Here is a 15,979-nt window from a genome sequence, read left to right as displayed (position 1 = left end):
GAACTCTGGAGGATTCCCTTCTAAAGTCATAGATCTTGCTATTTTATCAGCCAGAGAAATAGCTAATATGTACATCAGCATACTCTAGTCCCTGGATATGAATTATCTCCCTTTTATTCTAAAAATTACCAGGCCCTGATAAATAATGATAATAATATTTTAGTGTTATTTTTAATTCATCTAGTTAGATCATTATGCAATGCACGTATTTCCCCTATGGTTATTTTATTACCAGTATACTTGAACTTAAAATGAAAAGTTATACTCTATTTTATACATGAACATTACATTTTCAGGTGGCACAGATCAATGTGAACTTTTTACTTGAATGTTAACGAGACTCTATTGAGGAAAGTGCTATAAAGGACGATTTAGTAATAAAAAAAAAAAGTTAATTATACTGGATATATAGGAATGTCTACTTAATTAAATGGAAAAAATACTCATGGGATAATGCTAGTTTTCCCATATGAGCAGCCACAGATGAAAATGCAAAAATGCTCATGCATTATCTACTTAGAAGTGTTCTAAAGACAACCAGCTTTATCACACACATGGAAGATGTATTTTGCATATGGCCACACACACCCTCAGAGGCAGGCTCTTTTAAATCAGCATAAATCAGCACATCTTGCAAGAATAAAGGGTGGAGAGTGATGTATCACGGGCCGGGAGGGCTGCACGAGCCGGCTCCCCCCCGGTCCGGGGTCCCTGGTTCTTGTTATCCCACCGGATCTGGGGCAGGCGGCCCCTGAGGTTCTGCGGCATGGCGTGAGTCTTCAAACCACGTCAATTCAGCAGGAATATAGTGAGACTAAGAAAGAACTGGACTCCATCTCTGTTCTGGCAGGGAGGTTTATTTGGGGTAACAGGGAAGAGGGGGTTGCAGGGGAGGAGAAGAGGGAAGGAAAGGCAGGGACAGGATAAGGGCTGCCAGCCCTGAGATGCAAAGACCTCGAGCTGATCCGGACATTGCTTTATAAAGGGAAAGGAAGGGGAGGGACTGTCTCCCCTAGAGCCAGTCCTGGGGAGTCTGAAGGGAGGACAGGCATAGGGAACCCACCAATAGATTTCAGGGTACAGCAGAGCATATTTCAAAATGAACCAATGGTATACAAAGCAGAGGGACAAAGGAGCACATGGAATCTCAAAACCCCACATTGCTACGGGCGAGCAGTTCTTTGGAAAGGGACCTGAAATCTCAGCAGACCAAAAGCTTAGACTGAGTCACTGGTAAGCTCTGGCAGCAAAGCCAGCAGCCTCCTGGCCTGGTAGATGGAGGGAAGTGATTATCCCCACTCAGCACTCATTGTGAAAACACAAAGCTCGGCAGGGATCTCTAGAGGCCAAGTCCAAGCACTGTCCAAAGCCGTGTCACCTGAAGCAAGCTGCTCAAAGCCATGTGGACTCAGGTTTTGAACTTCCAGGAGGAGGATTCTACAACCTCTCTGCCCAAACAGTTCCAGAGTTCAATCCTCTTTACTGTCTAGATTTTCCTTCAAATGTTTAAAAATAATTTATTGTATTTCAAGACCACATCTAGAATTCCACATCCAGTTTTAGGGACCCTGATACAAGAAAAATGTGAATAAACTGAAGAAAGAGCAAAGAGTCACCAAGATGCTCAGAGGTTCAAAGGACACACTCTGTGAGAGGCTGGGGAACCTGGGCTTGCCCAGCCTGAAGAAAACAAGGCTCCAGAAGCACCTAATAGCAGCCTGATAAAACCTATGTTTTCAAGATGACAGACCTCCATTTTTAATAGTGGTGCACAGTAGGAAGAAAAGAGGCAAGCAGCATAAACAAACAAAAAATGCTCCATCTGGCTATTCGGGAGAAACCTCAACATAAAGACAAGCAAGCACTGGAACAGGTTAACCCCCAGAAGACTGTGAAGTTTCCATTCTTGGAGGGTTCAAGACCCAACTGGACAAAGCCTTGAGAAACTCAATCTGACCTCAGAGCTGGCCCTACTTTGGGAAGAACTATCCTATACTCTTAGAAGCTCTCATCTGTTTCTCTGAAATAGGAAGCAATTCAGTGAGGCATAGTCTTTCTTGGACAAAAACTAAAGAAGAAAATTTAGAGCACAGAATCATGAAGCACTGCAAAGGAAAAGCATTACACATATCATCATCCAAAATGGACTGCTATAAGACAGCTACAGATTTCAGGATTAACTGATATCTTAGAGAGATAAATTTATATTTAAAAAATGCTCTAGTATTTCTGTTAGATCGATTTTTAAAATTTTAATCAGACTGTGATATGACACATGCAGTCACTCAGAAGCCTAAACTTAGAGACCATCAATAGAGAACTAAGATGCAAACTAACCTAAGAACAAAAAATAGATTAAACTATTATGCAAGACCAAACACTAACTACTGGAAAAGTTCTGCAAAACTCTCTAGCTGGAGCCAAAAGCATACTTTCACAGAAACCTTCAGATGACAAAAAAACAGCACAAGGAAATCTGCTAAAGCAACAGATTATTTGAACAAGTTTTTATTTCTTCTATTGGCTAAGAGCTGTATGAATGTCAGGAAGTGAGTGTCCTGCTGCCCAATGCCAACTCCTGTTTTTTATTCCACAGGTCTCTGTGGTTCAAAGATGCATTCTTATATTAAAAGGTACATGGAGTCACATGAGATACATAACGGATGGAGGTAATATAAGTGAGGAATGGAGATAAATAATACATACTATGAGTGGTAAAACTTGAGCAAGAAATGCATATGTCTTAATAACACCTTTGACAATTCTGGAATCAAGAAAATGAGAGAGTCTGGATGGGTTGGAAAAATAAATTAGTTTTCTGTTAAAAATAATAAAGGGATTGTATGTAACAAATACAATCACACAATCATTCTTCCATTACACTCTTCTGCACTGAAAAGACAAAACACACAAAAAATGTATCTAGTTCATATTAGCCAAAAATTTCACAGGATGACCTTAACTGTTACCAAAGTGCACTCTTTAAACTTATCCAATACTGGTTGGGCAACATCAAATGGAAGCTTATATTGATGAACAAATTAATGGAAATATTCTGCAAAGATTCTTTGATTGCAGTTATTACCACATGTCACATTCCTCTACTCTAAAATCCCTGCACAGTTTATTCAGACATCTCAGACAAAATCCTCTCATACAGGAGTCTCTTATTCCATATTTTCAGAGAAAAATGATTGTGCATCCACAATGCAAGTCAGCTAGAACCATAGCATCACACAGTGAACCCAATGGGAATCTTTAAAGTTCATCTAGTCCAAACCTCCTGCCATAGGCAGGGACAGCTTCAGCTGGATCAGGCTGTTTAAAGCCACATCAGACCTGACCTTGAATACCTCTAGGAAGGGACATCCACAACTTCTTTGAGCTCCCTCATCGTAGAAAATGTCCTTATGTCCAGTCTAAATCTACTCTCAGTTTGAAATGTTGCGCCTTCTTTTATCACTACAGGCCCTGGCAAAAAGTATCTCTCCAGCTTTCTTAAAAGCCCCCTTTAAGCACTGAATGATTGTAGTAACCTCTCCCCAGAGCCTTCTCTTCTCCAAACTGAACACTGCCAATCATCTCAGCCCTTCCTCATAGGAGAGATCCTCCAGCTCTCTGATCATCTTCATGGCCCTCCTCTGGACCCACTCCAACAAGTCCATGTCTGTCTTGTGCTGGGGATCCCTGCAATGGCTGCAACACTCCAGGTGGGTCTCACGAGAACAGAGCAGAGGGGCAGAATCCCCTCCCTCGCCTTGCTGCCCACCTGCTTTGTATGCAGCCCAGGACACAACTGGCTTTCTGGGCTGCAAGTGCACATTGCCAGTCATGTCCACCAGAATCACAAGTCCTTTTCTGCAGTTTTAGTTCTTCCAACCAACTCAACCTGCAGCTACATGACTATTTTATCTTTTAAGCAAAGTGGTATCATCACAGAAAGGAAACTAAACAGGAGAATGGGAGAAAAACAAGATGCCCATTTCTTTCAGCAGCATTGCAGTTGCACTGAATTAACAGTAACATCATTAGTCACACCACTAGCATAATCTTTCAAGTGTGCTATTGATAGATGAGTGCATCCTTGAATACATCCAACACCATTCCATTTATGTAACAGCTTAAATTTTCATCAACACAGTTTAAGTCCATTGCAATTAGTTTCCATATTTTGCTTATCAGTGCCTGATGGTTTTGTACGAAAACAGAATTTTAAGGAGAAATTATCTAATCTGTGAACTTCCTTTCCTAGAAAAAGAATAGAGCAGCAGTCCAGTGACAATGATGTTCCAGAAGCAGGTAAAACAGTTGGAGGGTTTGCATTTCTTTACCTGGCTTTCGTCCCTTCCAGTAGATTTCAAGTTCTTAGTCTTTATAACTTTTCACATATTTTTGCTATGTGGTCAAGTACTTTAAAATTTAGGAGTTCTGAGAGATTGAAATAAGCAAACCAGCATTTGTTACAGGAATTGACACGAGAAAATGACTATGCATTTCAAAATGCTACCCAAAACATTGAGCTATTTGACCTTTAACCAGGAGAAATACACTTACACCACCTTCAAAGAAGTTAAAGCCTTCTATTGTTGACTCAATTTTGTAACAACTTTGTCAGAAATGAGCTCTGTTACAAGTTTCAATTTCCAATGTGCCTTAGCCAATGAAACATTCACATTAAAACATAAGTCATAGGGAAGAATGTTGTAGATACTTTTAATCTTCATAAATTTATATGCCCATGAACATTTACAAAAGAATCTACCATTATTAGACTGCAACTTGCTGCATGTAACAGAAAATTGTGCATTCATTTATAGCTTTTCCACATAGAAAAAATTCAAATGCTCAGTGAAGTAGCGTAAGTATCAAGTTTTAAATTGGTACTTTAAAAATATGAAGATAATTTCAGGAACTATTAAGACAGCAATCACTTGTAGGTTGCTATATTAACAATTTAAAAATTAATAAATATGCCACCTCAGTGAGATCCTGAGCAACCATTCTTCATGCTCGGTGACAGAGGTGCAAAACATGCCTCTGCAACTGGAGATTTCCATTCTGCTCTAGAACATCATACTACAATGAAACAAAGGCATTTTGATAAAGAGAAGTTGCACAATTTTTTTTCCCTTTTCCTTTCTTTCCTTTCTATGCCAAACTAGCAGCAGATTTCTCCAATGGGAAAATCAACTTCTCCCCTGTTTTTCATAGATGTACCCTTTTTCACCCTTAAAGTAGTTCAAAGCCATGACATTAGTCACTTAACTCCACTACTTACAGAAAGGAAAAATCAATTTACCTGAATGCCATCAAGCAACTTGCTCATGCACCAGTAACTGTCAGCTTCTATGTTCTGCAGCACTTCTTCAGGCAGACTTGAAACATCAAAATTTTCCACTTCTTCTTCTTCTGTTTCAGGAAAAGAGAAAGACAAGTCAATGAAGTGCACAGAATAAATAAAGCAAGAAAGAGGAAAATAATTGAAAACAAAGACAGCCACCACTTATCTTCTAGTCAGAAACTTCAATGCACATTTACTTTAACAGGAACTAAATGAATCATTTATTGCTCAACTGTGTCATCTAATGGCTTTAAATGTTAATGAATACTTAATTTCTTGCAGACTGTGAAAATCTCAAATCATGCCTGGTTAACCAGAATTAATATATAATAAATTACTTTATTCTAAACATTTCACACCTGAAAGAGGATCAGAAGCACTTTGAGAGCCCTCAAGCTATATATGTACAATTACTAAGAAGATGACTGTGTTTGCATCATGCACAGAATCTGCAAATATGTTGCCAGTCTTCACTGAAGAAAAAGCCCTGAAAAATACTTTTCAGAAAACCACTAAAATTTATTTAGAAAGCAAACTACAACTTTTCAAGGAGGATTTGTTTTTCAGGCAAGCATTTGGGAGTAGAAAGAAATCAGACATAAGAAAACAGATTATTCCCACCTCCCAAAAAACTCTGTGATACTCCACAATGGAAAAGCACAGAATTCAAATTACATCTAATTCATGGAAATTGAGTCTTCCATACAAGTGTGTTTAAAGAAATTCACACTTCAACATGAGCCAAAATTTTATATTGACTTTTTAAGGCATGTCATCTGAATTAATCCATTTTGAAAAGAAACAGAACATGCTGTGCTGCCACCTAAGTCCCAAAGTTCCCATACAGCTCCAGAAGAGACTTTAACATGACCTGTGAAGGCTCTGAGTAACTGCTGTAGCTTCCTTCTTGCAGCAGCTCACAGTGTCTTACTGTATCAAAATGAGTATCAAAGAAGCATCTGTCCCAGCCCTGGTTTATTCTCAAGGAGAGGGAGGTTCCTCATATTTATACAAAACACAAACCAATACTGAACTTTGTTCCCTTTGAATGAAGCTTTCAGGCCCTCCTCCACTAAACTGAAAGAATTTGCTGAAAGGATGAGATTACAAATACTTAAACAATGTGTTCCCTTTGCAAATTTTCTGCCTTGGAGCATCATTTTTTTTCATTATATTGCTAGCACATTTCTGAATTAAAAGCTAGCTATAAACAATAGCACAACACAGTAACTCTTCTACACATGGATATGAAAAGATAACAAATTAAAAATATTTATCTTCTTTTTCTCCTCTTTCTTATCTTACCTCATTTTTGTCTCTCTCTTTTAAAATCTACCATTTCACACTATATTCTCACACCAGGATTTAAACCAACAAATGAGCTGAAGATACATATAAGCATCTAAGGTGGGCATCTTCACCTCCTTTCACAGCCAACAGAGAAGAACAAGAAGTGACAGAGTACTACCTGACTTGTTCCAAACTAGAAAGACAAATAAAACAGATGAACCACCTAAACAAAAAAAAATGTTTCTCAGTATTAGCTATAATTTGCTCTTAAAAGGATTTCCTCAGAAGGCAGACCTGTAAGCTGTAGAAGTTTAAACTTGGCTGAAAGAAAACTTTAAACACCCAACAAAGGATTTGCCATCCTGTGACTGAGCAACCTGCAAAAAGCTGTGAGAAAACCATGGCAGTTTGTGAAGGTTGGTTGAATGAAGCAACAGGGCGCATGATGAACAAGGAGCTACACTGTGGAAGCACCCAAGAACTACTCTAATAAAGATGACACAGCATCACAAAAGCAAAGACACAAATGAGCAAGTGCTCAGTGATGTGCAATGGCTTCTGCTGCACCAATTCACCTTAATTTGCTACACTTTATTGAGGAAATTTAGAACTGAAACTGAATATCCAAATGACCCTTTTCCATAGTACAACTGAAATTAAAAAAGGCCATACATTTTGAAAACAAGCTCCAACTAAGGAACATTTGATTGGCAGAATGCTATGCAAAATCATAATCTACCTATTTATAGCATTTATTCATTTATTTGGGTAGGCGCATAGTGCAAAATGCTTCTTTTTCCATGCAGTTTTAAGGGGAAAAGCAATCCAGCTCCATGTTGCTCTTATTTTTTTTTTCTTGTTTGGACGAAGAAATAAACACACCAGAAAAGTTTAGAAAGAGAGAGCACAAGGGATTTCAGGAAAAACAACAGAAACAAAAATAACAAAATAACCATTCCAAAAGTACATAAGGTATTATTTGTGCTTGAGAACATAATTGCAATTTCTGGTGTTAAAAAAAATTTTAAATTTATTTTCAATGAGTGAAGTCTGAATGGACAGTAATATAAGGGCTGAATAAAAGAATGTGAACAGAAATAGCAGGCTAGTCTGTGCAATATCGGGGGGAGAAAAGATCACTGCCTAAAACTTCCCAATTACGAAGTTTTACAGAAATATTTCTCATTTTCTTCATTTTCCTGTGGAGATCTTTATCATGTCATCTATGCAGCTGTAAAAGACAGGAAAATAGTTGCCTGGAGGAAAACTGTTGTAGCATGGAGTCTATGACACACTGATCTGAATATCTGCATTGCTGTAAGCATGGTATTAGCTGTTCTTTACTCATTCCCAGGGTATGCTTCTGAAACTTCCCACCGTGCAAAAAGACTAACTTTTTCTGAACAGCTTTAACTGGATCCACTCACAAAGGCAGAGACATAAGGATAAAATCAAAATTTAAAAAAATGTTACTTACAGATAGTTACAGATTTAGTTTTCCAATCATGATAGAAAATAAACATGTTAAAGAGCTTATCTCCATTAAAAGTAGGTTTTAATTCAAGATTAAGCCTAATGGATGATTTTGATGGAAGTTGTTCGGAAAGATAAAATTAAGTTCACATCTGATCTCTGTCTTTGAGATGCAATTGATTTCTTCTAAATAGTGCTGGAATTTCACTTTTCAGTCCATATCAGGGATAAAAACACATGCAACAAACAAAAGAGTAGCTGGCATTCAGAACTTCTCTAAACCTGTTACCAACACCAAAACTCTGTCTTTATAAAGTGGGAAAAACATAAATGTAACTTGATAGTGTTCATACTTCATTAGACTAAGGAAGATCCTACAAAAGATATCTTTATTAAATAAAACATATATTCTCCCAAAGGAATTTTTTTAATAAAACAAACATTTAATTGTGTTATTAATGTTTTAGCTCTAGCTTGTTATCTTGAAATTGTTTCTCAACGCTCAGAATCAGCAAAATTCAAATGAGTCCACTGGAGTGGGAGGTAGGGGACAAAGTGAATGGCAGGGTAAGAAAGGCCCAGTGCCGAAGCCCAAAACAGACTGCAAGATTACCAATAAATTATGATATTTTTTACATATCCCAATAGACAAAATAATACAAAGAAACATTAAACCAGTTAATTATTTTAACATTTCAAAATTGGGGGATTTTTAGTGCTAATTTGTGTAAATGCATCATGTATAAAAAGCCTTATCATATACCTCAAGTCCAAATTATGTATCTCTTGCAGCAGTGCAAGGAAACCATTCTGACCACACATGCACAGCTGTTTGTCTGTATAAAGCTTACTTTACTGCAATCTGCTTCAGATATTGCACCTCCAGGCAGTTCTAACATCAAAGTTACCACCCAAGTATGCAAAGTACAAAATCATATGCATATGATTGCATGCAGAGCTGCAGAGTGATATTTTCATAACTACAAGATCTTACATACTCCACTCCAAGCTCCGTTTTCAAAAAGCCTTATGAAACAGCCATTCAGTCACTGCTGCACTAAGACAATGTTTTTATAAAAAGATCAGGATATAATAGAGCATTTAAATGTAAATTCTTTCAGTAACAATTGCCTAATTAAATATGTATATTACCATATCAATATCTCCCATTGAAAAAGTCCTAGTTACATATTAATCTTGATAGAAACAGCTCTTGAGCTCTTAAGGATGAATCACCGAAGTAAAACTTTCCCTTTCTTCATGGTACTGCAGTAACAAAGGTAAAATTTTATAAGAAACTTAATCATCTCATCAGACCAGGCTTAGATAAACATGACCTTACTGCATTTCAAATGTTCCCCTACAACCAGTCATGTTCTCACACACATGATGGAATGATGACTTGTCTATTTTAACAGTTAATAATCTTACATTTGTTTTCAGTTAAACTTCCACAATTTTCTTCAGATGCAATAGGAAGCAAGATAAATATCTTTATACATCAGTATAAGAATGGCATTTCAAGCATTAATTATCATATTTTATTAATATGAATTCTCTAAATAATTTTACTGCACATGGCAACTGTTACAATCTTGTGTGACCTGGTGAGCAAAGTAAATCATCCTGTCCAAAAACACCATAAACTTATCACATGAACTGAATTTTTATGCTAATCAAAATTAATGCATGACCTTGCATGTACTCTCAATTTGCTCTATCACAAAAGAGTAGATGCTTCATATATTTTTTCTCTCATTCCAAGTTCTGTATGAAAGTAATCAGTAAATTGTTCAGACTTCCTTTAGTGGACCTACATTGCTTGCCAGTAAGATCTTTTCTACCCAGGCTTTTTCTTGGCTACATTTTAATGGCAAGTGTACTTTTTTCCTCTACACTAAATAATCCAGAATTTGCCCTAAATTCATATTCATAGTCTTAACGCACTGCACATATGTATAGAAAAACAGACCTGTTTTAAGGATGACAAATGTATTTAAAAAATGGAAATTCTCAGCTCATGTTGCAAATTAAACAAAAGACATTGGCTCCTCATAGGCTGCAGACTGAGATTACTGCTCGACAAGTCAGGAGGAAGATGAAAAATATCTTTACTACTTCAAAAGCTTTATAACCAAACCAGGGTACAACCTGGTGGTATCAACAAGTTTTTGATCCACAGAACTTGTCTAATGCCAAATACAGGATTGGGAACCCCTTCCACACAGGTGAGAAATCAGCCAGTAAATGCAGTTTGAAAGTACAATAAGGAGTATAAGCCATATTCTTGGGCACGACATTACGAAACAGGAGCCTTCAAAGTTTATAAGATGGCAGCTTTTCTTAAAAATGCATTTCAGCAACAATGAACACAATGCTCAGGACAAATTCTTCTCAGAGTACTCACTTCAATAGGTTTGCTGCTGTCAACCAAAACAGCTTGCAAAGGGGAAGTTGTGCATGTGACACCAAATTACGGGACTCGTAATTAGCAACCAGTATGCATGATGAGCACAGGATGCTGATGAGTATTTTCTTAGAATGCCTCATAAGTGAATTCCCTGAGAAATCCAAAAGGTGCTTGGAGAATAGGAAATGAAAGATTAAAGGTTGAACATGTCTCCCACATTGCATTTTTAATTAACCAGGTTATGGTTATCATTTAATTTTTTAAAGCCTCAACATGCATATCCACAAACACGCAGACAAACACCAAGTGTGGGACGAGAGCAAATGACAGCATGGTCAAACAAGTCAAAAGCAAACCTCAGGAACACAGGCCTTCCCTGTGTTCAGGTATGGGATTGATTAGACAGTTATTTCAGAACTATCACTCTAGCACTGGAAAAGCCTTCAAAAAGAATCTATGAATTAATGCAGATTTGAAAAAGAACTATTTATTGGAGATGGAAAAAAATCAACTGCACTAAAGGCTACAGTGTATTTAAAAGATAAAGAAACCCAGTATATGCATCTGCATATGCAAAGGTGAATTTTAGAAGTACTGAAAATTAATACTTCTTAACTGAAACTACAAAAGAAAGAAAAAGCAAAAAAAGAAACTCTCTTGCATGTAATTACTTAAAAATAGAGGGCTGGAAAAGAGAACTCATTTGAACAATCCCATAAACAGCAATATGTTTAATGCATTACCTGAATAACTTAAAAAGCTGGAAGGGTCACCTCTAACTTAGGTAAATATAAAATTTTTAAAATTATCCAAAAACTTGTATGTAAATATAAAAACTTCTAAAAATTCAGTAATTTTTCCATGACAGAAGGCTGAAAAATTTGCCATTGTCAGGTAAGCTCACTAACTATTTACATGTGACCATAACTCCATGTAAGTATAACTTCACTCACTCATGAAGCAATTTTTACTTTAAGCCATTAATGTCATTGAATGGCACAACAAAATAAGTTCTCAAAGAAAAATGGACAGCAGTTTCCTGCTGTCCTTCAGTGACATCATCCCCACATGTCTGTGACAGTGGCAATTTGCTGCAACCCACACTGTGCAATATCCATTAATTTTCTTAGCCAAAATTACATGCTTCCTCATTTTGTAACCTCCTGCATCATTCACAGCTCATAAGAAATCCACCTTACAGATTTCTTGCCTTATTTACAACAGAAATTAAGTACCATCCATTATTGCCACTTTTTAGCACAATCTGCAAATACTGAATTTGAAGAAGCACATTTGAGGACAATGCACTCTGCAGGAAACACTGCTTCTTATATTGCTTAATTGCTAAATGTATTCCTTAACTACCCTAATCTGCTGTGATTTACATTTTCCTAATGAAACTGCTACATATGCTTCTGAGGCAAAAAAGCCACAAGGCTTGCTTTATTCATAAAATTCAAACACGTTTTTACGTTTGTATAGGTATTTATTGTCAAGATAAAGAAATAATCAAACCTCTAGGAAAAAAAATCCTGTTCTGTCTGTTCAAAAATAATAGTAGGATCTCTAATTTTCTTCAACAATGTTACCATTAGAAAGGCATTTGTCTTTAAATTTCAGTCATACTGCAGTAAATTTTTATCTCATAATTAACTAAAGATGGAACATGTAAATCAGTTTTTGATGAGAACACAATTCATAAGCCATTTTTTTAATATACTGGGTTTTTCAAAATGAATGTGCTATAAAAGCATTAAGTACTTTTCTGCTCCTATGAAATAATGAAACGAAAGCCTACAAAATAGTTTTGCAAAGAACATTTTTTCCCTCTTTTTGGTTATTGTTTTTAGATCCTTAATTTTTCATTTGTGCTTCATAAATTTGTTTTCTACACCTTAAAGAAAAAAATTTTCTTTGAAGTCTCAAATAGAAACAAGCAAAATACTGCCATGCTAATGAAAAACCTAATGACTTTATTATTACTATGATTAAAAAAAGTTTGCATTTAAACTACAAGCAAAGCCAACTCAAACTGAAATTTCAGCTCACAAACTTCTGTCTAATTTATCTGTATAGGTTTGAAAGCTTTAAACTATGAACAAAACAAATATCTCATTGAAAATAAGACAAAAAAATTCTTATGATTCTGTTTAAAGCACTGATCCACCTAATTTGAAAATCTTTTCTGAGATCTTCAGCTGCTACTGATCTAAGCAACAGGACTGGAACATTACACTTCTGGCATTTGCAAAGCATATTATCATTGCTTAAGCAACTCTTTCTCTTTTAGCTTTTCATCATGCAAGTTACTTCATAATAAATATACAAAGTTGTGATTTTTGGATGTCAAATGCCACTTTCAATGGTATAAAAACCATTAAATTAATTTCCCAGTCTGTTGGAAAGCATGCTTGAGAAGACTTAGATCTGAACTTATAACCACCTCTGTGCCGCTTCACTATAGAAAGATGATCATTAATTATAACCATACCGAGACCATGGGGAGAGGAGAAATAAGAATGCAGAAGCCAGAACTAAAATATGCTGCTCCCTTTGGAATACATGTCTCTCCCACAGCTACATTAATTGCAATTAACTTTCTTCTTCACAGTTCTTACATTTTTATACCTGAAGAAATCTTTTGGTTTGTCTTCAATTTCACTTTACTGCTTCTACCATTATCCAAGATACTGTTTTCCATTTATTCCCATGACCCAACATTTCCACTCTGTAGTTTCTAACAGCATACCTTTCACTAATCTCTCATGACTTCCTCACAGTATGAGTCTATTAGTTTCTTAATTGCTTTCAAAAATGAGACAATGTAAACCACAAAATGTATTTCAAACTAGAGAAATGAATTGTTTTTTACACTAGCATTCACATTATAAAATTAATTTCATTTTTTAAATGACAGTGTGCACTAAGCATCATGAAATAACACTTCTTTAGACAGATACATTTGAAATTTTAGAAACACACATATAGATTCAAAACAAACGTTAAAAGCAGATAATTAAAATCCACATCATCCTATGCAGTAAAAGAGTTTCATTGACAGATTTGTTTTTATATATACATGGGGGAAAAAATTATTTTTCTTCAAGTTGTTTTTAGTATACGTCAGAGAAGAAAAAAAAACCAAACTTGAATAATAAGAAAAGACTGATTTAACAGACAAATCTGAGTTAGCAGAAAACATCAAATCAATAGAAAGGCCAGATCTGACTTATTTATTCTGACTACTTACAATGGAAGTTTGATTAGTCCCATTTGACTTTGGAACATTTTTATTACTGTAGAGATTTCCTCTATACATATCTTATAGCAAAAATTCAGAAGAACACATCTGATTTTGCCCATAAGACACTGTTTAGAAAGTTTCTTCACAAGAAATATCTAAGCAAAAAATTCACATAGGTCTCCTGCTATGAGGTGGTATTTCATAGGTTCTGTCACACCTCTGTCAGACTTCTTGACTCTTTGATAGACTTCCTGGCACAGCTATGATTGAAGCAATTTTTATTAGCAACTTTCAAGTCCCTACTTGGCTTTTCCTATTAAGTGTACAACCATGACAGTCATCTAAATGATGGGCTTTACATTGGCTTGAACTCCCCAGCTGCTTTTCAAAAAAGTATTCACAGCACAGCATTACCACAAAAAATAAATGGAGTCTGGGCCATACACTGTAGTGTATTGATCAGTATTCTCAAGACACACTTCTTTGATAGGACCTGGAAGCATGCAACAAAGATCTAAAACAAAAACAAACAAACTAAAATAAAGGCCAACCCAAACCACTGAATTCTGTCTACAGATGCATCCACTCACAATAACAGGGAGCACAGTACAACAAATAACAAGAAGCTGTAAATGTAAGGAAATGTAATCCAATTATTTTTGCTCAAACATCAAAACCAAATCTTTGTATTGTTAGGAAAGTAGGAAGATGATTGTAACCTTATATCTACAGATATAGTCAAAAAAATCTTATGAACTGGCAATTTCCTATTTTTCACTTACTATCTTATGCCACCAAAGATTAAAAATTTTCATTTAATTCCCGACTTCCCAGAAAAGCCAGTCATATACAGCAACATCTTTAAGAAACAAACATTTAATTTAAACAGTGGTAACCTGAAGCAATTACTACCAGGCCTCAGTAATTGTTAGGTCTGAAAAATCCTCTGTCCAACACTTATTTTAATCTTTGAGAAAGTAGGTGTTTGCTTCTTCCACAGTTAAAAGTTAAAGCTTTTCTCCACAGCCAATCTTTCTTAATCCCTTTAGATACTTTTTTTAAACCTTGTTAAGTCAAACATATCAAAAAATGAAGCAACTGTTGGTACACTTTCAATAAAAATACGATAATTAGGTATGATACTGTTTTGAAACATTTATTTAGGTAGGTGAAATTGATAGAATTCAGAGCCAAAGCTCAGCAACTTCATATGTAGATGCTATTCTGAAAAAAGAAGAACATCTTCTAATATGACAAGTCTGAACTACTCAGATACTTTCTTCTTAAGTGCACAGAAATTCTCTTATTCAAAATCCAACAAAAATAATGTTGACATTTGGGGGAAAAAAACAAAAACAAAAACAGGAAGCTGGGGTTTTTTTTGCCTTTTTTAACATATTTTCCCCTTCTCTTCCCCCAAAGCAAAGTTACTTTTTAATGTAACTGAAATGATTTTTTGTGAGTATAACTTCACAGGGAAACACTTTTTCACTTTGAAATACCTGAGTAACCTCTAATGCAGTCTTTAGTAAAAATCCACCACTTCCCACTTTGCTTAACTTTTCTATTCCTTTTATTACCATATTTTATTTGAAACAAGAGTGAGGAATAGTTTTTAAAAAGAGGTGAAAGCATCTTTCTTTATACGCTTCCTTGTTTATTAAAATTGGACCAAATTGTATCAGATCCACAAATCAGGGAGATAACACCAAATAACTCTTCTTAGACAAATACATCATTAAGGTTTGTTTAAGGGCATTATGAGAGAAATTTTATAAAACTCTAGTAAATGCACACAACTACGACAGCTTCCCTTATCATCCAAACTTGAATTTTGATTGTGACTGAAGTATGAAAGAATAAATTTAACAGAGAAGTTAAGTTAGTAATAGGAATGAAGTCTTAGAACAATGTTTTTCAAAAGGTGGTGGGTTTGGGATTTTTTCCTTCTGTAAGTTTTATGACTTAAAACAGTGTTGGTTTCATGAGCTGGATTCTAGTAACTCTACTAACATACAAAATTGCACAAATCTTAAGTTTTACATGATGACAGACTACCTGCTAATGATTTCTCCACACAAAGCTATCTTTCATACATTCTTTAAATACTGAGTTCTTTCATTCAATACTAACACTCAAGAATTTATCATTATATATTACAGATTGTCCTTTCTTTGAAGATCATTTAAAATATAAAAAAATGTGAAAGACTAATAGAACT

At 35.6% G+C, this 15,979-nt stretch overlaps 1 protein-coding gene across 1 annotated transcript in view; it reads right to left on the bottom strand.

The window, feature by feature from the left end:
* The window catches only part of TBC1D22A (TBC1 domain family member 22A), a 146,592-nt gene that overhangs the window by 91,401 nt on the left and 39,212 nt on the right, over positions 1 to 15,979 (bottom strand). Inside the window, exon 9 of the mRNA XM_085041493.1 lies at positions 5,300 to 5,409. Within this exon, the coding sequence (XP_084897619.1) occupies positions 5,300 to 5,409 (110 nt within the window). The remainder of the gene's footprint in view (positions 1 to 5,299; positions 5,410 to 15,979) is intronic.

This window comes from Lichenostomus cassidix, chromosome 1Aa, assembly GCF_008360975.1.
Source record: "Lichenostomus cassidix isolate B80296 chromosome 1Aa, HeHo_3.0, whole genome shotgun sequence".
Lineage (NCBI taxonomy): Eukaryota > Metazoa > Chordata > Aves > Passeriformes > Meliphagidae > Lichenostomus > Lichenostomus cassidix.
Note: the sequence above shows the minus strand (reverse complement) of the source record. Positions and strands in the feature narration are given on the sequence as shown.